Raw genomic sequence first — 24,687 nt, forward strand, 5'->3', positions numbered from 1 at the left:
AATAACAAGCAATTAATTGATACTGTCTTCGATGGGTACTGTGAGAGTACTAGTCTTCTTCATATGTAATCGACTTTGAGACCCAGCTCTAATTTTTACAGACTGCAAAATGTTCTTTTAATAAACTTTAAACTCATTTTAAATGTTTTATTAAAAAAACAAAATTTTTGAGTGGTCAATTACACCATAAAAAATTTTGTAGCTACTTTTTTTTTTTTATTAAAATGCTTTCTAACCTTGTTTTTTCTATTTCTCAAGTCTAACGATCGGATTCTTGAACCCATACATCACAACATTTATTACCAAAATATTTATTTTCTAAAGTATTTTAAGTCTTTTATAAAGTATAAAAATTTAAAATCATGTAATTTGCATTTATGTTGAATAAATGATATTTAGAAACATAAAAATAAACTTTAGAATGAAATTAGCAAGAGTAGTTGAATGCTCTTGGGTGGTAGTCAAACATCCTTTCTATGCATATTTTGTTTGAAATTTTGATTAAAGTAATCAAATGCCCCAAGGAAAATAGTCGAATGCCCTGCAGGATTTCACATTTTGTGAGAAATTTTCATATAGTAGTCAAATGTCATGACTCACGTATTTAAATTTCATTGTCAAAAATTCAAAAAAATTTATTCATTGGACATAATGTTTCATTCTAAACTTAATGATTTTTCACCTAAGAGATGTCTATTTGTGAAAAATAAAAATATCAAACATCAATTAAGACTTATAAATATTTTTTTTAAAGTTCGTTTAATATAACTTTACATGACTTTACATTCAATATTAGAAAAATTATTTTATTCTCTCACTTTTTTTTTTTGTTCATAATTCAAGTGTACTCAAAAAATTTTGAAGTGCAGTATTGAATTTCATCACTTTAGACATTATATCTTGAAAATATCAATTCTAAAACTTCATTTGAGCCAATAATGAAATAACTATTATTCTTTAAAAAATTTTCTTAAAACTATCGTGCCAAAAAAAATTTTTATATTATGACTCATTTTGTTTGGTGAAAAATAATTTTCTTTTTTTTAGGTGTTTATTTGATAAAAAATTGATTAATCAACAAAAAATGATTTACTGATGAATGAAAAATATTATCATTTTTTGAAAAATTATCTTATGAATTTGAAAAAAGAAAGACATTTTTCAAAAAGGAATTGTCTATTAGTAAATTTATTTATCAATACTTTTAAGCATAATTTTCCTAATAAATAATATTATAACATATTAATAAATAATATAAAGAATAATAAATGATTTTATTTTAAGTATTTTTTATATTAACATAATCTTTTAATATTAAATATTATTATTATTTAATATTAATAATTTTAATAATAAATAATTTTTAATATTTTAATAATTATATTAATATTATTTGAAAACAAAATTTTCCAAAAAATAATTAAATAATAAAAAATATTTTTCATTAATTTATCTAAATAATAAAAAATCTGTTTCAATTAAAAAATATATAAATATTTTTCAAAAATTATTTTTAAAAATTACTTTTTGCGAAATATACAAAGCCGTAATTTTGAAATGTACCATTTTCCTAAGTCATTTGTCAACTCAAAATTATTTAGCAGAATCAACATCCTTTTCCTGTCTTAATTTTGAAATGTATCTTTATATAGTTGTCTGATTAAATTTGCCATCCCAAATGTTAACATCTGCAATAAAATCCAAAAACAATGACCTTTAGCAGCAACTTAAGTGACCCAGTTCCCAGCTATGTGGAGAGAGAGAGAGAGAGAGAGAGAAGAATGAAAGTTAGAGAGATGAGAGTAAGGTCCCGCTTAGTTGAATTGGTGCCATTCGCTGCAATGGTAGCTGTGGAGTGCCTGGATGTTGGCTTAACTACCCTCAGCAAAGCTGCCATGTCCAAAGGAATGAGCCACTTTGTCTTTGTTGTCTACACATGCTTTGGTTTCTATCATTCTTCTTCCTGCTGCTTTTCTCTTCACAACGTTCTTCACTATCTATCAACTAGATTCATGTTATTGGTAATCATTGAGCACTTAATAGTATTTATTTCTGTTTTGGGACTTTCTTTTTGTGTTTTTTTTTTTTTCATTTTATGCAGGAAAAAGAGGCCACCAATTACTTTATCTTTGCTGTGCAAGTTCTTCCTCCTAAGCATTGCTGGGTACGCATTTAAATCTAACAGAGTTCTGTTTTCTTGATCTTTAGAAGTTAGTTTGATTCGTTTTCTCGTGAAAGAATTGGGTTAGGAATCTAGGTTTTGTAGGATTACTTTGATCCAGAACTGCGTATTCACTGGTGTAAGCTACAGCTCTCCGACCCTAGCTTCTGCTCTCGGCAACTTAATCCCAGCTTTCACTTTCTTGCTTGCTGTCTTCTTCAGTTCTTCTCTTTTCCTCCCATTGAGCAGCTGTTTTCTTTTTTTTTTTTTTTTTGGATTTGAAGCATCCAATAATTTATAGAAACTACAGGCAAAGTTTTAGGTTTGATCTCTGCTATATATCAGTTATTTTTTGAACTTTCTAGGATGGAAGAGCTAGAGTTGAAAGCTCAAAGAGTCAGAGCAAAATCTTGGGCACCTTGGTTTCCGTTTCTGGAGCAGTGGTTATAACCTTTTACAAGGGTCCTCTGGTACTTTCCCCATCTGCTCAACCGTATTCACAACCATCTTCGTCTACCATCTTAACAACTCCAAACAATTGGATCATAGGTGGCCTCTTCATTGCTACTGCCTGTTTGTCTCTTTCAACAAACATCATTGGTCAGGTAATTAATATACTATTCTTGATCCAGTAGCTTTGGTTACTTCCATCTTTGTGAGAGACTGAGGGTTGAACTGATGTCTTTTTCCTACCATATTTGAAGGCTGTAATTCTAAAGGGGTATCCCTCAGTGATAACGTTAGTTTCCTTCTATTGCCTCTTTGGGACCATTCAATGTGGATTGGTTGCTTTGATAACTGAAAGAAACCCAAATGCTTGGAAATTGAGTCCTGATATCGAACTCATCTCTGTGGTCTACCCAGTAAGTAAACTGCATACAAGAAAAAAACTTTTTGACTGGCAATTCACGTATTAGCTCTTCCTATTTCGCCAAGCGAAGCTTTGTAACTGTGACCAATTTCTTTTCAGGCTCTGTTTGGAAGTGTGGTAACATTTAGCATGATAGCATGGTGCATACGATGGAAAGGGCCAGTCTTTGTGGCCATGTTCAAGCCCTTAAGTATTGCTATTGCTGCATTCTTGGGGTTCATTTTCCTTGGAGAAACTCTTTATGTTGGAAGGTAACAATCTTCTTATATCATGTTTAATTTGCTAGTTATTGCAAACTAAGTAGTAAACTAGCTGTTCATTTAATTAGTAAACTAAGTAGTAAAGCTGACCTATATTCAATCTCAGATTATTTATTAAAGGAGCTTGGGGATGACAGCTTTGCTCAAACTTGTTCATTTAATTAGTAAGTGAACATAAAGTAGTTTAAAACAAGATGTTCAACAAGTCTATTGGTTTGCTTACCCTCGTGTTAACAACGAGATAAATGGAAAAAAAAAAACACAAAATATTTAAAGCCAAAATGTTAGTTTGATCATTATAAAGTGATGTACTAAAACCAGAAAATAACCATGTTTCGCCAATCACACATGACTAAGCTACAAATAGAGAATCGGTTGCCTTCATAAGGGGATACTATAAACAAGTAGTTCATAACCCAAGTTATTTTAATTGGTACTCAAGACTCAAAGAGTCCATTTGACATATATGTCAAGCAAATCGGCATGATTTTTATGAAGCTATATCTTTGCTTCAGTAACTTGATACAGTAACTTTTTTTTTTTTTAATGGATCAATGATCTGTAATGAATTTTATAAGATTTTTGATGCAGTAAATTCACTATTGCAGCAACTGCAGAGTATATAACTCATGTCATTGCTTACTAAGATAAAACAAAAAGATTGATCAACTGATAGATTAGAAGTAAAAGAATAACCCTAAGGAGAGAAGTTTAAAAACTCATACTTGTATTATATCACAAGTTTTTACAAAGGTAAACTATGCCTACTTCATGAAGTACTTCCTTATTTAGGGAAGGAAAAGCAAACGAAATGATTACTTAGCATTGTAGTGTCACATGTGCGTAGTAGCTTGTGACACAATAAACAAACAAGTGATGCTTTTGAGGCACTTTTACAGAAGTAAAATAAAGCAAATTTGACATGACAAGATTAATACCCAAGTGTAGGTCAAGACAAAGTAATAAAATTATACGTTTATTGAGAAGCACACATGACAAAAAGCATAAATAAATTGCTAGATGGTTATACATATTTTAGTCTATTCTGGATCAAGGTTTATTTATTGAAATGTGACTGGTAGAGGGATTTAGGTGGGAATTGCTTGCGTTTGGATCAAAATCATATATAAGGCTTTCTAACCATTGATCTAGATCAAAATATAGGTCATCTATGTTAAATGGGTAATAGGAGTCTAGCCAAGGATTTGAAGGATGTTCTTCATATAGGGAAACTATGGAAAGAATGAGGATGTGAGGAATGGGTGGTTTTGGTATTTTACTCTTAAGTTTCTAACAATTGAATCCACATGTGAAAAGGTTGAAACCATTAGAAAAAGTGTTTCAGGTTTTCATGACTTGGGTCTAGAGGTGCACCTGTAAATAAATGGTTCCACGATTCAATTATGCAAGAAATTTAAGAGGCTATGCAATGGAAATTCAATTGTAACATAGTAGAGGTGACATAGGTACCATAAGAAACAAATATTTGACTTAGGTACCATAAGAAACAAATATTTGACATAGGTACCATAAGATACAAATATTTTCTTTTGGGAAATTAAGGGGTGCTGCAATGGTAAAGGGATGAATAAAAGGGTACCCTTGGGCTGGATGGAGGTGTCACCAAACCTTCGGAGTATCGATGTCTAGTACGTAGGAGATGTGTAGATCTTGCATCAAGTTTTTCTTTTTTTTTTTTTTCAATAAGTTGTTGTAACTCAGGGGAAAGTTTGCCAATGGGAAAGTTAAGATCATCATGGAAATCAAATGAGCTTGTAGGAGCAATGTTTTTGAAGGAGGAAGGTTTAGAAGAGGATGAAGAAGAGGAAAGATCCGTTATAGCAATGACAGGGAGGATTTTCGAAGGCTTTGTAGTGCTAGGCCGGGATAACAAGTGTGGAATGACATTATCCCTTCCTTTTATATGCTTGATTGTGAAGGAGTATTTAGAGAACCATTTTGACCAACGTAATAACTGTCCATTCGGGACTGCTTTCTTTGTGAAATTTCATCATCTGGTCAAAGGCTAACTTATAGATTTGAATCAGGAAGTGATGGCCAAAGAAATGAAATTCCAACTTTTGAATTTCATACTTAACTGCAAGTATTTCTTTGAAAGTGGATTGATAATGAATTTCTAAATATTTGAACTTACCACTTTTGCATACACAAATTCATCATTTTTCATCTTTATCTTCAAGGAGTATTGCTGACCAAGAGCTATCTTTTACGTTAGTCCGTAAGATTCTTTTTCCATGTAGTAAGGATGTGTTTTTTTTTTTTTTTTGAAATATTTTCATTAGGGAAATCTTCTAAAGCTCAAGCAGTGTAGCGCTCTGTAATGTACTGCCCATTCTTGAGTTACATTTTAAGAAAATTAATTTTGCTGACTCCAATTGTCATCTTTTCTGACGTGTTTCCAAATTGTTAGACAATAGATTGAAACTTATCAACCAACTGAGAGTGAGCTATATGATCAGGTGATAAGAGAAGAATATCATCAATGTAATCCAAGGCATGATCAATCCCTCCTCTTCATCTTCCTCTAAATATTCCTTCTCTAAAAACCAGACTCCACCCAACACATCTGATTTCCCTGATGATCTTAACTTTCCTGTTAACAGACTTACCCTTAGTTACAGCAGCTTACTACAACAAATATCCCTGATGTGAGAGCCAAGTACCTAATGTTCAGATACCAATCAATTCTCATCCAAAGTTATTCTGATCATGGTGTCCAACCTATTGGAATCCACCGCCAATATCCATTTCTCCACTTGTTTTTCAGTTTGCCTATTATGGTGTTAATGCCTAAAGAAACCATCCCATTTTTATGGTATTTTTGCCAAATTTACATCATTCCCATATAATTCAAGGTACAAGATCTTCTCATTGATCTTGCATATCTTGAAACACTGACACCACCTCTGCATATTATCTAAAAACTTTTTTTGAGAGATTCAAACCGCTAAAAACATTTCTTTTTTCCCTTCAGCATCTCCCAATACATAACTATGTCATCTTTCTTTTTCATCGACCTTGTAGATATAATGATGATCATACTATAAGTTATGTTTATATGACTTAAAACCCTACTCTCTGTATAAAGGACTCTTTGCATATTCCTCAGAATATAGACTCTTAGATTTTGCAAAATACTCAAATTTTAACAGAACTACCCTCTACATGAAATAACCAAGATGTTGGTATGCTCCTGAATATATTAAGCAATTACATCACAGTCTCAGAATCTATATACCAAACAAACCTTGGATATCAAGCATAATTGATTGGAAGATAGACTTGTCAACTTTGATCTTCAGGACTTCGTTGAATTATGTGAATTACCAGTCAACCCCTTGCTGGCAAGACTCGGAAGACAAAACAAGGATAGCTGAAGTACTCAACAACCCAAAATATCTCAAATGGCTAAATCTTACAATAGATTCTTCATCAGAAGACTTTGACATTGACCAGTGGATTGGACAATTTCTGTCAGCATCGTTTGAACTCGCATATGAATCTTTCTCCTAGCCACGATCCAATACATAAATCCTAATCCAAAATAGTCCAAGACTTGTACAATCGTATTAAATTAAAGCGTATTTGGTAACGTGTGCTTCTCAATAAACGTATAATTTTATCAATTTGTTTGAACAAATGTGAAAACAGAACAATATCCTATACTCATATGATGTTATAGTGCCATGTTATCATTTCATTTGTTTTTCTCTTTGTACATGGAACTACTCTCTAAAGTACACAAAGTTCACCATTGTAAAAATATAATATCAAATATGAATTTCTAAACTTCTTTTTTTCTTTTTCTTCTATTATTGTCCTTCCAATCAATTAGTTGATCTATTTTCTTATTTTATCTTAATAAGTAACAACATGAATCATATGTTTTGTAATAACCACAGTAGTAAATCCTTTGTATCATAAATTTTTTATAAAATTGATTACGATCCATTGATCCACGGAAAGAAAAGTTATTGTATCAAAGCTGCTGTAACAAAAACATGGTTCTATAAAAGTCAAACTAATTTACTTTATGTTTATGCCAAAAAGATGCTTCGAGTCTTGAGCACTGACCAAAATACCTTAATTTATACTTGAATAAATCCCTTTGACATTTTACTGGAATTATGAACTTGTTTATAGTATCCTGCTAAGGCAACCAATTTTCTGTTTGGTATCAGCATTGAATGCGTGCTAGCAGCAAAACATACTCATGACTAAAGGAGAAACAGAAATTCTAATTAAATCTACTACATACAGGAATTTGAGTGCATACTGAAGCTGCAAATTGACAAAGAGGTAAAAATTCTTTGAACTCGAGTCTGGAAGTGAAGCTTGGTAAGAGTGTTAAAACTGCTGAAATGCATCTAAGAAGAGAAGCTGCCGTACTTTTCCTTCATCCATACTCTAGTTATTGATGTTTTTTTGACTCCAAAGGATGCTTTATTGCTGCTATTACTCAACTTCTACCAAAAGCCGCCCTTGAGAAAGTATATATTGATTTAATACTCCATCGGAGCAGCCATAATTGTTACGGGCTTTTACGGGGTGATATGGGCATGGTCCAAAGAAGACAAGGATGAATCCGCCAACACATCAACCACCCTTCTCTTACATGGACATTTAGATGCACAAATGATTGTCTCCTCCCCCCCCCCCCCCACCCCTTGTTTTCTTTTCTTGTAGAGAAGGGTCGAGAATTCATATTAGTTATCAGAAACCGAGCTGTATCTATATACATATGTGAATTCTCTGTATTCACGCCAAAGGAGAAATTGCTGTTATAGTTATTATTATTGAGATTAACCCTCTTTCCCACCAAAATTTCAGGACAAACATGACTAATGACCTTTGTACAATGATATATTTTCAATTTAATAAGGTCATTGTGATAAAGTAAAAAGAGAATATATCTTTAAAACTAAGCTTTCCTTGAACCTGGAGTTTGAAACGTGACGATCAACTGGTTTTAAATTCAAATTTTAATACATACAATTCTTTTTCTTATCTTTAGATTATGACTTTCTTTGTACCAAAAACAAAACTAGGCTTTCGTTTCTCAAAAACTGTAGTAGCAATCAAAAGAAACAAGTGCTTCATATATCTCTACAAAATTTATAAAAGAAAATAAATGTTTGACAATCACAGCCGGATGGGCAAACTCATTCATAGCGAAGTGCAAAAACGCTTTTAATACCCATAAAATGGGGCATCATTGTTCCATGTAGAATGATATCCAACAACCGACAAGCTCCCTTCCACAAAATATGGCCTTTCTTCCTTGATGTTGCTGAAGACAAAAAACAAAAAAATCCTTCTAGAAAAGCTGCAACAAATCAATTAACTAGGTCCCTTGACTTCATGCCTTAAGATCTTCAGACATAGCTGATGGTATGCAGTGCGTAGCAAGAATGTTTGGACTAGCTGCTTTCGCTGTCTTTGTCCTAAGTACTACTATCTGCATAAAAGCACACACATAAATGTAGTAGTGCAACAATAGCATGTGCTGGAGTGTACATTCATGTAGAGAGAGAGAAGGAACCTGTTCATATTCTAAATCAAATTTCAAAAATTCATCATCACAGTTCTCTACCATCTCAGCCAAGCTCTTCAAATTCTTCACAGGCTTACCATTAAAAGCAAGGACCTGTGTAAGTACAAAAGATACAAGGTATTCATAATTGACAGAAGAAATTTAACTCCTGAAATCAAACGCAGTTGCAACTGACTGATGACCCTAACCTGGGTGTTAACAATGTCCTCATATCCGATATTGATATCAGCCACAAGTACCTTAACAAATTTTTAAGAACTTATGTTAGAAGAACAGATTAGCAGAATAAGCCAACCATAATAAGTAGGAATAATGCATGTGCATGCAAACATGCATGCAGAGGCGCCAGAGAGAGAGAACCTGAGACACCACAACAAGCTGCTCATCAGGTGATTGCGGCATTGAATGCAAGAGTTTGTCCAAAAGCTTTACTGGAGCTTCATATTCATAATCCTTCCCATACTAGACACATATGCAAATACAGCTGAGATTATTAGGAAACACAGCCACAAACTGCTAATTCTGTTGCTAACTTTCGAAAAATCAAACTCACTATTATCAAGTAATTGATGAGATCATGCTATACAAAGAAAAGATTAGCAAGGAACATAAAACTTTGCTTGAAGTAATAACATATCATTCTTCTTCTGATCCATCTATAGCATAATTTAAAAGTAAATGTCTAAGGATGCATACAACAGGAACACTAATGCAGTCAGAATGTGGCAAAAGAAAATGGTAAACCATTAGATAAATTCCTATTCCAGTTCCTAAAGAATATGAAAAAGGATGATGCGGCATTTAACTCAAAAAATCAACTCATCCAATTGAAAACATTCTCCATCCCTAGGCATTGTAGTATTGAGCATTTATTAAACAGCGCAGACTAATTTAACTTCAATAGAAACAATAATTTAGGAAATTCTTTGGCAACTAGCTAGACACCACAGAATTTGAGGATGATTGGAAAATGTGAAGTTGTCCCAGAACCCCAACATGAGGTAAAATCCATTTTAGAGTATGTCCTAAAACCCCAACATTAAGAAGGGTATAGAAATGTTTAGTTAGGCTATTACAAACTACATAAACAATAAAATTACAGGTTTTAAGAGAATATTCAACCCTCTAAGAAAGTAAACTAGTAGAACCAAGTTTTCTTAGCTGACTGAGGCAGCTGGAACTGTGTAGTGCACTTCGCATGCAAAATCCACCAGAAACATGCTTAGTCAAACATGAACACATTTTGATGACCTATGACACTAAAACAGAACATGTACAATCATACAAGCTATATATAGTGCAATACTAAAAATAACAATAAATTAATATTATCTGCTTTTTGAGCATGCACCGAGGATCAATCTTCCACTTTACAGCATCTAAGCTAGCAAAACATATCTTTAACAGGCTTTATACTTTATTACTGTAACAGAGGAGGCACTAGATTTTGAAGTAAAAAACATACCTCAGAACGCAAATATGGAACAGACACAGTTGCAAACACAAATCCTGCAATTATATAATATGAAGGAGGTCTGCCTTTGTTGTGTGATGGAATAAGCCTTCTGTGTGATGCAAGTTTAACGTTGAAATTTAGAATCTCGGAATCACGAAGAACTTTAATTGCTGAACTATCCCCAGTATATTTTTGTGAGACAAGGTAACTAAAGCCTATGCGTTCTCCATGCCGAAAAGGAACTGAGAAAAATCAATAATGGACAAAAGTGCAACATCAGAAAAAATGTGCAGAAGAGATTGAACAGATGAGAAAAAGAGAACACTTGTACTTGCCAGTTTTCCTTATAAAGTACTTGATAGGGATTTTAGGCTATCGTTCAAGTTAAGTTAAGAATGATGTACAAGTTTCATTTCCGACACAACTAACAAATAACAACTAACAACTGCCATAAGGACATGTAGTGAAGTTGATAGTTGTGGAGATAGCAGCTCTTAATCATAAATTAATAATCAGTTAATACAGGAATTCATCTGTAAAGGATTAACTAAAAGCCTCAGAAAAAGTTCTCCATTCAATGCAACCCTTACCCTATTTTGGTTCAAATTGTTAACTTATAAATGCATAAAGCTCAAGAAACATACATTTTATAGCAATGATAAACTTACTATAAAGTAATTTTCAGGGAAAACACACAAACTTGTTTACTTCAAAGTAATAATAAAATTTCTCTTACGATAACAACAATTAGCTCTTATAACAAACAATGTAAGAAGCTTGTGCATAAAATTTTCAATCGGCAAAAACATGGCAGATACAGTACAAGTCTGTGTGCGCGTGTATTATGTATCAATGTATAGATAAATAACACCTTACCTGTTCCATCATTGGCAATATCAACCCCATCAAAGCTGAGCATAATATCCGATGACTTCAAAACACCAGATTCCGGAGCAGTGGGATCAACTCTTCTGATTCGGACACCTTTCTGATCAGCTTTCATGCCGGTTGCTGCACGTAAATCAGGATTTTCCATTTTCTGCCACTCAACCCCCAAAATTGGGAATCCTATCATAAAAATAGAGATCATTAGACCTTAAGCATGATGATAAATGCAGCAGATAGCACTTTCATCACACAATCATAAATTTAACAGTATGTTGATAAAAAGTATTATTTAAAAGACCCAAACTAAATTACCAGTATATGCTTCATTCTTTTCATAGTCTTGGATGAAGTGCTGGATAACTGGTGTCGGTATCACATACCCTATGTTTTCTACATCTTCATGTTTGAGCGACTGAAATGCTATGCCCACACAATTGCCTTTATCATTGAAGGCAGGCCCACCAGAATTTCCAGAATTTATAGCAGCATCTATCTGCAAAAGAATCGTGAAGAATGGATAACAGGCGAAAACTTTTAAAAGGGTTAGCTATTGCAGACAAAAGAAATGCTAGAAAAGTAATCATGTAAACCTGCAAACCCAGAAGCTCTGTGGACCCGTGAACATAAGACAGGATTTCTATTCGTGATACAACTCCACTTGTCACAGAAATTGTATCTCCCCCAATTGGGTAACCAACAACAGTCACAGCATCTTGAAGTGCAGGCAATTCTCCAAATTCCAGTGGTGACACACCTTCCCAGAACTCATCATCATTGACCGTAAGCATTGCTACAACACCATATAAACTAAATCATCCATTTGACCAAATAAAGAAAGCAGTTATCTGAAGCCACACGGATATCACATCCAGATGCTCAATTATATTTACATCACACTGACGAATGTTCAAGCAGCTCTCTCTTGAACATCAGTTCACACTATGAATGAGTTGAATTTGCCCCTCCTATTATCTTACTGTATAAGAGTTTTTCATCTATCCTCTCTCTCCTTAACCATGCATCACCTCCACAGAAATTTACATTCAGCTCTCATTAACCATGTCAGTTTTCTACATTTGTACCTTGCATATGATTCCCACACAGAACACTCACATATTAGAAACAATAAACACTATCTCTCAAAAAAAGTAACTTAATTCACATTTCCATCTCACCATTACTAAAATAACTTTGTAATAAATAACCAAGGAGGGAAGAAAGATTGAAACATAGGGCAATCATCTCCTCAGTTCTCACACCCAAGAAGCTTAATTAACAATACATGCTTAGCAGCTATGGGCCAAAGAAACCTTTGCTACCCCCTCTCGATTTCAGGTAATTAGCAAATTTCTTGCCATAGAATACATGACAACGTTATCTTCATTCTATCATGATAAAAAAGAAAAATTACAAATGTAATGAAATGGTACTAGTTAGCAACAATTAGAATCACTGCACTATGATATATTGTTCTTCATTCACATATGATTAGTGTGAATATTTCAATTTCCTTATTCCCTGGCATTATAACATGTTGAACCAAAACATTGATAGTTTTTATATGCATTAAGAAAAACATTGAATTATTAGAATTTATCAAAAATTTAGTTTATTTGAGAAGTTAACATACCAATATCACATTCGGTTCCAATAGCAAGGACAATAGCCAAGTACTTAGTATCAGACCCACGTTTCTTAACTTTAACCTGAGTGTAATGTTCCACGGAATGCGCATTTGTTAAAACCCTTCTCCCTCCAATCACGAACCCACTACTACTCGAACTATACTGCCTTTTCCTCTGCCAAGGCAACGAGAAATTTGGCTCCGTGTGAACGCAAAACAACTTTACTACTGCATCCATTGCTGGCACCACCCGATCCCCATCCGAATCTCCACCCAACTCCCCTCCACCTCCTCCTCCTCCAACTCCGATGGCATTGCCGTTAGGAATACGGCGGCTAGGGGAAAGGATTGCAGGCGGCGGTTGGGGGGGTAGAGGCACGGGGTTTTCGGAGAGTTTGGGGAGCTTTTTGGGGCGACCACGTGGGCGGGCAGCGGTGGTGGTAGCCGCGGCAGAGGAGGTGGTAGTGGTGGTAGAGGGGATGATTTCGACGTTAGTGACGGAGAAGACGTCGTCCAATGAGGTGGTGGAGGATGGAGATTCTAGGGTTTCAGTGGGGATTGGGTTTTGAGCTTTTCGACCTCTTTTTCTTTTGGTATCTCCCATATACGAAATTAAAAATAAGCTGTGTTTGGGTGGGTGCTTTAAAGGATCAAGAAAGGAAATGTTGGAGAGAGAGAGATGTAAAAAGAATATAGCAAGAGGAGCCTTTTTTTTCCAGTATTTATTTGATCAGGGAGGGCCGAGGGAAGAGAAAAACGAAAACAAAAGGCTAGTTTTATTCACTCAATTTTTTATTCTCCATATTTTTTAAAATTATTTTTAAATAAAATTATATAATTACCTTCTTTTTTCTTTAACTCCGCTTCCGCCTTTGAACTTTCGATTAAATTCAAAACTTTCAAAAATTTTTGAATTTGTATTATTAAAATTTTAAAAATTTTATAAAATTTTTTTTTCAACTGATCTGTATCATTGGTCCATTAATAAGAGTTTGAGCTTTAAATTGGATTTAATTTGGGCTTTTAACTCATAAGCGTCAAGTCATTCTCTTTATTTTTCATTTATTTTATTTGCCTTTTTTTATTTATTTACTTCTTTTGTTTAAAAAATTAAAAAAAAAATCAAATTGAATTTTTCTTGGTATAGGATTGTTGCTAGGATAAAATTTCTCTTCAAAATGGTAAGCAAGACAACTATGATGAAATCCTTTTGGACCTAGACTTCTAACGGAATTGAGACTATTTGTTGATTTAAGCTATATTTGAATTCAAACGTATCTCCAATGGGATTGTGTTTGTTTTAAAAAATCATGTTCAATGCTTCAAACATCCATTTGGATGTACAATCTAAAATACAAAAATTAATTTTTTTCACTACAAGTTTTAGATTCAATCAACAAACGCACAATTGATTATTTTTTTTTTTTACCTTTTTATCCTTTTAATTTGATTTATTCACTTTTTTGTTTTAATTTTTTTTAAAAATAATAAAATAATTTTAATTTAATATAATAAAATACTATTTAATATATTATTGTTATTTTTTATTATTTATTTTATTAACAAAATTATTATTTATCATAAAAAAAGTTTTTAAATTTTTTATTATTTATTAATTTTTATAAGTTAAATAATTTAAATTTTTATTACATATAAATTTTAAATTAATATTTTTAATGATTATTTTTTATCGTATTAAACTTTATCTCATCATATCATTATATTTATATCTAAACATATATTTTTATTATTAATTTTAATCTCATCGTCATAATAATAAATTTAACTTTTCCTATTATTTTTAATTTCACTTAAATTAATATCACTGTCGAACCAAATTCAGCCTTAAACAACCTAGATTCACAACAAAGAGGGGGAAATCAGGCTTCAGAGAAAGAAAGCATTTGTAGAATTCTTGGTTTAGTTTGAGAAGACCAAAACTAATTTCCAAAATTCCACAAACACAAATCTATACTCATCACCTTCACCGCCTTCACACAGCAACATAACTTATACTTGGACCTATCAAAGCGGAGACACAATTCAGCAAATTGAATCAAGCATCAAACACAATTCATTAGCAAAAATCACGAAAATAGGATTCAGTAGTATGACCTTGGGCTTTCGAGGGGAGGATTGTTGCGGGATTTCTGCAATTTGATTTGGTGTTGATCAAAGCAAGAGAAAAAGGAATCGTTTTAGTGGTTTTGAGTTACTCAGCCTGCGAACAGCAGTGAGAGCCACCATCGACAACATCAGTGTAGGCGACTCACGGTGGTGACTACGATTTGGAAGGAAATCTAAAATGGTAGAAGTGCAGAGCAAAGGTAGGTGAACAACATACTAAATTTTTAGACGAATTAAAGTGGCGGAAGAGGGCTTTTTCGACATTTGAAGTTGCAGCCTAAACTTGCAGAGTCGACGAGAAGTCTTCTGGTGAAATTTGGAGGCCAATAGGCATCAACGAATGGTGGCCGACGGTAGAGAAATGGCGGCCGGCACGGAGGAGAATTATCGATTTTCGGAAAACATGATAATCACAGCGACCATGTCCTTCATTTCTTGAGATTTCTGGGATTTCTTTTTTTAAAGAGAGATTAGAAAGAAGTGGGGAGAAGATAGAGAAAGGAAAACTTGAAAATGATAGAAAAAACCAAAAAAATGGTTAGTTTTATACTAACAGCAAAACAATGCCATTTTGGGAAATAAGAAGCCAGGTTCTCAGACTTGCGAAGCAGACCCACGTGCCTCTTCATCTCCAGCCCGACCCATTTCTGTTGAACCAAGCCGAGTTGCTAAGCTGCGGGTTTGAGCCATTCCTGAGTTGTGAGCCGCATCCTATCCAGCCATGTCGTTTGAGCTGTTGACTATTGTTGACCAGCTAATTTTTGTCTATTATTTTTATTATTTATTTATTTTTAAAAAAATTTTAAAAATTAATTTTGAGATAAAATCCTAACAACTTATTGGAAGTTTTTGTTATTTGAAATTTAACTTTTAGAAGTTAAATTTTGAAAAAAATCCTATCAATATATTTTAAGATTTCATTGATTTAAAAATCAATTTTTAAAAAAATATTTTTAGAATAGAATCTTACTAACATATTAAAAAGCTTTTTAAAGTTAAATTCTTAAAATCTTAATAACATTAGAGAATTTTTATGGATTTAAAATAAATAATTTTTGGAAATTAATCCTATCAATATATTGAAGGTTTTTATTTGAGAAATAAAAAATCTTACAAAATATTAGAAGAACTTATTGATTTAAATTTTTTTTTTTTTTGGAAATCCTAATAAATTCAATGATATAGTGATAGTAATCTCCTCAAATATTTTTAAAGTGAGAAAATATTTTTAAATTAGTATCAAACTATTAGAGTAATTTAAAAATAATTTTTAATATTAAATTATTTGTTGAGATTTTTGAGATTTTTTAATGTTTTAGATAACACAAAATCAATTTGTACTATTATTTGGATAGCATTGTAAGGGTACTATAACATTTTTTTTTACATTAAGCTATACTTTTGAATCTTATCTGATTTCGTAGACTAAAATCTATCATTTTTTAAAAACCTGAGTCAGGCTTAGAATCTCTTTTTAAAAGGGAATATGTTCAAATTAAGTAGTCAATCACACCTAAAAAAAAAATCATTTGTAATTTCGCTTATTGTGTCTAACAGTTAAGTTTTCAGACTTGTACATTATGATAGTCTAGCGACTCTACTAGGAAAGTCAGGAATTAAACCAATATTTGATTTGTGTTATCCAGGCATTAATAAATTTAATGGTTGTACTTGATTTTTTTTCTTCCATTTAGTTTTTAATTTTGTTTTTTATTTTAAATTTGTTAGCATTTAATGGTCTTCTTTGCATATACTATTTGCACATGTATACATAAACTCTATATCCAGGATTTATCCTTTTAAAAAAGGGTAAAGAACCCACGATTTCATGAGGTTTCATGCCTCTACATAGATTAGTAAAATATTTTCATTCAAGTTAAACTTTTTTTCTTATAACCTATGATAGGTGAAGATTGGAGTACTTTACTAGTCTATCATAGACGACAATAGGAAACAATTTGGAAAATTTTTAGAATGTGAAATATCCTAACCAAGCAAATAATGAACATAGAAAACTCAACCTTAAAGTAGATCTATGTTGATTTCTTGTGTAGAACATGTTTTTATGTTGATTTTATATTTATTGATATATTTGTTTGTGTTAAGATAATTTTTCTAATTTAAATTTGTTTTTTCAAAAAAGAAATATAATATTTTTACTTAAAAAAAAAATAGTGCAATTTTGAGTTGGAACGTTTTATTTCATGATATTGTTTCATATTCATTTCATCATTCCTTACATACATGCATTTAGACATATATATTTTTCATCCATGTAAGCATTTCATGCAAGAATTATCTAATTTCACTTCCCCATAAGTAAAAGATGTAAATGCATAGTTGTTGATCAAGAGCAATTTTCGCTTTCCTTAGTTTTGTATATAGTTTAATTGAAAATGAACTTTTGTTTTATTTGTTTGAAAAATCTTTTTGAGGATTACAATATGTTGCCATGAATTAAAAGAGATTTATAAATACTGAAAATTTTTTATTTCATCTTTTGAGTTTAAGATTGTTTGACAATGAAAATCCATATGATTTTTTTTTATTGAAAAAATTGATTTTAAAAAAAAAATTATTGTGATAACAATATTAAGAGAATCAGTGATTAATCATTTCACTAGTCATTTCATTCTCCAATTGAAAACCACACCATCCCAAAGGTTTGATTCATTAGCCTTATTTTCATTCAACAAAGAAGATAATCTTCATTAAGGCTATGAACAATGAAAAAACTTGTTAATTTGCAAGATCTTTTGGAAAATTCTTTGAAAGCTAATATATGAGGCACTTTTTAAAAGACATTGAATATTGGTGATTTGATAAGTGTCAAAACTATTCCAAACATATCATTTCCCAAGTTACTTTTAAAAATTCAAACTCTTCAATCTTTTTCTTGATGAAAATTACTAAAAAGACCTTATTTTCTCAAATATCTTTGATCAATATCTTGAATTGCACAACATTCTTTTTGTTTCTTTTAGTCATTTCACCAAAGTTGTTTTTTGCCTACATCTTAAGGCAAATTTACCAATAGAGCCAAATTATATGATATTTACAATATCCTTTGTTTCAACATTTTGATTTGTGTGACATATATTATTAATGAATGAAGATTAAATGAACAATCTGAGTAGACTTGAAAATGAAGATTGCTAAGTTCAAATAGTGCATTCTGAGCATGAATTGCAAAAAAAAAAAAAAAAATGAAAAGAAAATAGTTGATTGTAACATTATGCATATGCAACATTAAAATAAATTCAAAATCAAGGAGAAAAGCAATTTATCTCTTAGGAATTGTTGTTCAATGAAATTATCCATATTTGAAATGACAAATGGATATCTTTCATGCTCTTTCAGCAAAAAAAAAAAAAAATCCATTCACTATTCTTTTTTAGCATGTTGAATTCTTTAATGAACCCTAAATAAATATCATCCTCCACACTGAAGAGGTAAGTATGAATAGGGATCTAGTTGAGAAAACATTAAAACCTAAGTTAAAGACAAGTACAGAATGCCTAATATTAAAGGGCAAGTTTAAAGTAAATTAAGTTCCAAATTTTAAACTAAACTTGTCAAAAGTGGAAACATGTGAAGAAAAGATAAACATATGAAATAGAATTGTTTTCAGTGCTAAATAAGTTACTTTGTTTTTTTTTTTTGTAAAATAAGCTTTTTTTTATTCCTAATGTGCTTAATTTGTTGTTTTGTAAGAAATCTTGAAGAAAAATTAAATCTTGATGAATCTTGAAGAATTTTGGAGTTTCTTGATCAATCCTAGATGATTTTTGATATATATATATATATATATATATATAGAGAGAGAGAGAGAGGGAGAGAGAAAAAGTAATCTTAGATTATTCTTGATATGTTTTGGTTGATTCTTGAAACTTTTGAAGTTGGATTGATGAATTTATGTAAGATTTGCATTACCAAACTTATTGGAGTTAGAATTGATGAATCTTGATGAAAAATTTGAAAAATTCATATAAGAATAGTGTAAGGGATGTTTAGCAATGATTAGGGATACATGTGTAATTTTAAGTTAAATCAAGCTCATGATAGCTTATATAATGCGTAATGCATGAGATTACTAATAGATGACATGACAGTAAGTTTTTTCTCATTGGCTAAGCGAAATGATTAGGAAGCGTATGTGACATGATGAGTTGAAAATTTTGTCCATATTTAGAAAAGTCTAAATAGTGCTTAGTTTTTTTTATTTCAAAATAGTTTTCCTACTTTGAGTTAGATTTCCCACTTTAATTAGGAAATCCCACTTCGACTTAAAATTCCTACCTTAAATAGGAGGATTACTTGGTTATCCTATTTAAAGTTGATTTTTCTAAAATTGACTAGAAAATCTTAATTTGAATGGATATTCCTACTAAGGGTAGGATTTGCATGAAAATGGAAGAACGCTATAAAAAAGGGGTAATACATGAGGAGAACACATCTCAAAATTTTACTTCTCTTTTCTCCAAAAACTCTTCAACTAGAAGCATAAGTCCAAAATCTAAGAAACTAATATGAGACCAATCAGTTTCAAGATTTAAGCTCCATTCAAGAAAGGTCCAAGAAATGCTAAACCTAATCTAAGTTGGAGTACTTTTTCAAAAAGGTTGCCAAGGGTTTAAAAATAATTACAAAGCATTCTTTTCTATTGAAAAAGGTCCTAGCCACACCTATGTATCCTTTTAAGTTTGGGATTCTTGTTCTATAAATAGTTATATTTTGTTCAGAAAAAAATTGAAGTAAGGCTTATGGTAACAGCCCAACCTGAAGTAGTTAATATCTTTAAGTTTTCTTGTTCTTTAATTTTCATGTTTTTAAAGCTTTCTTTAAGTTATTTTAAGTTTATACAAAGTTTAATTTTAGTTTTTTTTTTTAAATTTAAGTTCTGTTTTGTTTTCAATTCAATTCAAGTTTTCTTAAATTTTTGTCCTTGCTTTTAGTTTAATTCAATTTGTGTTTTCTCTCTTTAAATGTTTTTAATTCATGTAATTTTTGCTCTTTAAGTTCTATTCTTAATTTAATTTGTAGTTTGAAGTTTAATTCATTAAGTTTAAGTTGTTTGCATGCAATTGAGTTTTAATTTAGATTCTATTTGAAGGTCTAAAGTTTAAATTTAGTTTAATTAGTTAAGTTTAAGTTGTTAAATCAAACTTTAATAGTTCTTACATGTTTTAGGATTTAATTGGCTTTAATTCAATTTTGTTAATTGCAATTTAAGTTTAAGTTAATTAGTTTATGATCTTGCATATTACTTTAGGTTTAATTTATATGTTTTTAAATTTTCTAAGTAAATTTACATTCTGTTTTGTTTAATTTAAGTTGTTAAGTTCAATTGCATTTGTTTTGCATGCTTAGTTAGGTTGTGGTTTAGTTAGTTAATTTAAATAGTTATTTAGTTATTTGAATTCTAATTTTCAATCTTTTGAATATAATTAAGGGGGAACAATTTCAATACTTAGTTTTTTTTCATATATTTCAATTTCTTTCTTTTATTCCCTCCAAATGGTAAAGCTTTCTTAAACAAATTAAAACCTTGATGTGCTAAACCATTCAATCCATTTGAAAAAAAAAAAAAATTGTCACCTTTTTCATTTTTAATAAGGAACTCTAATTTTTAAAAGACTCATAAAGTCATATTTGTTTCTGTATTTTATTATTTTTTTTATCAAGAAATTTAATTATGTGGAATAATTTTGTTGATTATTTTGAAAAATTTTGAATGATCAATCACGTATTTTTGTGAAAATAAGGAAACCATGTTTGTTGAAAAAAAAAGTATCGAATTGTGAATGCCTTTAGACTAGTGTGGATTCCAAAAAGAAAAATGTTTTCATTGAAAAATTAATGTTGTTCAAAAAATGATTTTTATGTTGTATATGAATTATTGTACTAATATTACCTTGTTAAATATAATAATATACAATAATTGATCAAATGTTCGACTAGAATGTTAAATTAGAAAAAGTTATATGCATTAATTGACTTTAACATAATAAAATTAGATATATTCGTATATATCAATTGACCAAAATTTACAAAGTTGAATAGTAATTATTATTAAAAATGCACTAATTTGATCATTTTAACATTAATATAAATATAATAATATTATATATAAATCAATTGACCAAATATCTAATTAGAATGTTAATAGTAGATATTATTAAATTAATTAACATAATGCTAATAACTCTAAGCCTGGCGAGTATAGTTTCTTAAATATAATTAATCTTAATATTGATTAAGTATAAAAATTAATTGTATTAAAATTATTACTAATATAGTATACTTCTAAATTATATTTTAATTTACTTTTGATAATAATTAATTCTATCAATACCAGAAAAAAAAAAGTTTTACTGACGAAATTTTGTTGATAATAGCTTAAATTCCGCCAGTAAAATATTTACCGAAAGAATTTACTGATAAAAATTTTTAGCGATAGTAAATAAGTCGGCAATTGTATCATGTTTATAAATTTTAAATTTCATTGGTAATTACCGATGTCAAATTCTGTTACTAATAATTCCGTAAGCATGCTTTAAGGAACAAGCAGCACTAGGAAAAGAAGACAAACTCGTATAACCATTAGCTTATATATAATCAGAGATCAGAAATAACTCAACGAAGCATTTCTAAAACAGATCATACAGCAAATCTACAGCAACAAACAATTGACTTGAAATAGTCAGTTGCCAAAAACATGCATTCAACCTCAATTACAGAAGTGGTGTCACCCATCAGTACAAAATCTACAGCAAGTAATATGTTAGGGAATTTCAAGTCCTCAAACATGTCACACAGTTTTTAACTGAGCCCAGTATCTACACCCACACTCCCCATACACGTATCATCAAACCTTTAAACACAAAAGAATACCACCAGTGGAAACCATAGCCATAAGGAATTAAAATATTCAAGTCATATAATATCCAAAATTCTCAACCATACATCAATTTCCAACTTACGTCTTACAAAACATGCCTTCAACAATTCCATTACAATCACGAGGAGGTAAATTCCAGACAATAATGACATAGTGAAAACATAATAATAAAGGATGAAATATGCTTCTATTAAACCAGTATCTCATAACACAGGGAAGGGCACCAAAAAATACTCAACAACTCTCCAGAAATTAAAAAAAAAATTGTAACAGTAACCACCTATCCAGAAGCACAACCACCACTGCAACGAAAGGCAACGTGAGGGAGGACAGCGTGATGGGCGGGCAACTCGAGGGAAGCGACGAGGGTGGAGAGCTGGCTGACGAGGGAAGCGACGACCGCGGAGCTGAACGGTGGGTGGGAGAGCTTGGTCGAGGAGTGGATAGGGTTTGTGGGGGAGAGAGGAAAATTGATTTTGGGATTTTTTATTAATTACGGTCAGTCGTCGATAATCTCCGACGAAATAATTCCGTGATAAAATTTCGTTCGTAAAACTTTAATTTCCGATGGTGTAATTTTGCCGTAATTTTATTTATAATATATATTAATAAATCAATTAAACATCAAATTAAATTAAAATTTTTTAATCTTATATTAAAATAAAAAAATAAAAAATTAACAAAAATAAAAAATAGCGGCATTCCGGATTTCTTACTACTCTCCAAGCAAGAATTTTCAATTTCATAATTCCCCCAAAGAAAAATTTCCAAAATTAATATCATACCTTAACTTTCAACTCTCAAGCGGACCGTTATTTTTTTTTTATATATATTTTAATTTTTATAATAATATATTTTAATTTATAAGATAATATTTTAATTTTAAGTAAATTTAATAGTTTAATATGTTTGAAACACTTAAGAAAGATATAATCTAAAGTTAATTTTATTAATACTGGTATTAATGTATTTTCAAATCATCAAATTCAATCAAATGTTAAAATATAATATAATTTTTTATATTTGAATTATTGTTATATTAAAAATTTAAATTTAAATATGGAGTAAATATAATAAATTGCTAATATAACGTAAGTGATTATTTTTGTAATGAAATCAAATTTTAAAATTAATGATATTATTTTTATTAATAATTATTGTAAATATAATAAGGATAGTATTTAAATTTATTTAATATTCATATTTAGTGTATTTCAAAATTATTTTTACTTCATAATATTAATTTTGTTGATAATAAATTATTAATATAATTATTTAATAATTATAAAGAGTATTTTTTAATCACAAAAGCATCTCTTAAATAACTTTTTGATTTGAATTACAAAATCAAATTTGTTTTGTTGTTGTTGTATTGTAAAATCAAAATTTTAAACTAAAAAACCATTTTTTTATTATTTAATATTAAGGTTGGGTCAAAAACAACTTTTAAATATAAAAATTACTTTCAACAGCAACACTAAACCAAGGTTGAGTACATTACTTTAGGCATTGGCCTTTTAAGAATTGAGACAGACTGAGTTTATGAATGGTTTGGGGTTGTTTAAACTTGTCTTAGGCTTCTGCCTAACTCCTCTTTATTTCTCCACCTTCTTTTCTTTTCTTTTCAATTGATTGTTTCAATCTAGTCAAAGTTAATGTTTAAAAAATATATTTACTACATGATTAGGATAATAAATCATATGATACTTATAATCTAATTACTCTTAATTTTTTATAACAAAAAAAGTTATAATTTTGAAATCGACAAAAAAATTGAATGTATTAAAATTTAAATATCAAATATATTAAATATCATCTATTAAAAATAATTATATAAATTAATTAAATAAAACATTGAATTCGATAAATGCTTATTCTAGTATCTTATTTTTATTATTATAATTTTCGTATCAAGATTCAACCTGATATTTTAATTTTATCTATTTAAGGAAAACTAAAGAAAAATTCAGTGATTACAGTTAACCAAATTAATTGATAATAATTATTAAAATTTTCATTAATGTTTTAAATTGATAAAATCGAAAAGATTGCATTTTAACTTTAAAAAAAAATGTTGATTCCTAAAATAAAGAATATGATAAATGTTTGATCCTAAAACAAACATTTATTCAACCAATAGTGTAATCTGCTTTTCTTTTGACCAAATATTATTATCCGCTGAATGAAAATTAAAAAGAAAAAAGAAAGGAAAGCTTCAAAAAAATCACCAGCTCAAAAACCTTTGAAAGGAACCAAATATGGTGTTTTCCAGTATTCCCATGAAAATATTTGCAAAGTTATATTTACGTTTGCTTTGTTACGCGTATCGTACCCACTTTCCATTTGTATAATTCTCCAGCTAGGGAAACCGTGAAAGCATGAGATTGACTAAGGGTTACAATGTCAATGGCTCCTGAAAAATGTTATAATTTTCCTCTATGCCTTACACAGTGCTTAAGCTCTTGAATCGCCTTGTCAATGAATTCATGAAAGAAATTGAAAGGATTCAAATCCGTCTTTCGTCGGAGTTGTGATAATATCTTTTGTATAAACGGATCCACATATATAGGGAAGTATGTTTATCGATAGTACTTGAAAAATAATTCATCTTTATGCTTTCTCTTCATGGATCTACGAAGGTATTCATCCGAAAACTAAAAGCTAAATGAAAGTTGGCACAGAATGAATAAATTTTAACATGAGTTCGGTGATGGTCAGTGGCAATGAAGGCCATACAAAGCAAAAAATGGCACTAACATTTTTTTACTTTTCCTTTTTTGGTGTATAAGATATAAATTTAACATTCATTCATTCATCCCTAAAA

The 24,687-nt window shown here is 30.4% G+C and overlaps 2 protein-coding genes across 4 annotated transcripts; one reads left to right on the top strand and one right to left on the bottom strand.

Moving 5' to 3' along the window:
* Window positions 1-1,617: 1,617 nt before the first annotated feature.
* LOC111317218 (WAT1-related protein At3g28050-like) lies at window positions 1,618-7,709 on the top strand. 3 transcript variants are annotated; one of them, XM_089765921.1, is made up of 5 exons: window positions 1,618-2,164; window positions 2,527-2,766; window positions 2,866-3,024; window positions 3,132-3,283; window positions 6,616-7,082. In XM_089765921.1, the coding sequence occupies exons 1-5, from the start codon at window positions 2,096-2,098 to the stop codon at window positions 6,824-6,826; spliced, it is 831 nt and encodes a 276-aa protein (XP_089622047.1). In that variant the 5' UTR covers window positions 1,618-2,095; the 3' UTR covers window positions 6,827-7,082. The 3 variants fall into 3 exon arrangements, with proteins under 3 accessions (XP_089622047.1, XP_089622048.1, XP_089622049.1); XM_089765922.1 differs by lacking the exon at window positions 6,616-7,082 and adding an exon at window positions 3,399-3,557 and having other exon boundaries at window positions 1,624-2,164; XM_089765923.1 differs by lacking the exon at window positions 6,616-7,082 and adding an exon at window positions 7,574-7,709 and having other exon boundaries at window positions 1,632-2,164.
* A 675-nt stretch (window positions 7,710-8,384) lies between these two features.
* Window positions 8,385-14,255, bottom strand: LOC111311964 (protease Do-like 9). The gene is made up of 9 exons (XM_022911840.2): window positions 12,842-14,255; window positions 11,802-12,001; window positions 11,524-11,704; window positions 11,200-11,391; window positions 10,333-10,565; window positions 9,228-9,329; window positions 9,056-9,106; window positions 8,856-8,960; window positions 8,385-8,771 (listed from the first exon to the last, which is right to left on the bottom strand). The coding sequence occupies exons 1-9, from the start codon at window positions 13,437-13,439 to the stop codon at window positions 8,673-8,675; spliced, it is 1,761 nt and encodes a 586-aa protein (XP_022767575.2). The 5' UTR covers window positions 13,440-14,255; the 3' UTR covers window positions 8,385-8,672.
* Between the last annotated feature and the right edge of the window lie 10,432 nt (window positions 14,256-24,687).

Source organism: Durio zibethinus, chromosome 9 (assembly GCF_047325235.1).
Source record: "Durio zibethinus cultivar Kanyao isolate XHJ-2024 chromosome 9, ASM4732523v1, whole genome shotgun sequence".
NCBI classification, from domain to species: domain Eukaryota; kingdom Viridiplantae; phylum Streptophyta; class Magnoliopsida; order Malvales; family Malvaceae; genus Durio; species Durio zibethinus.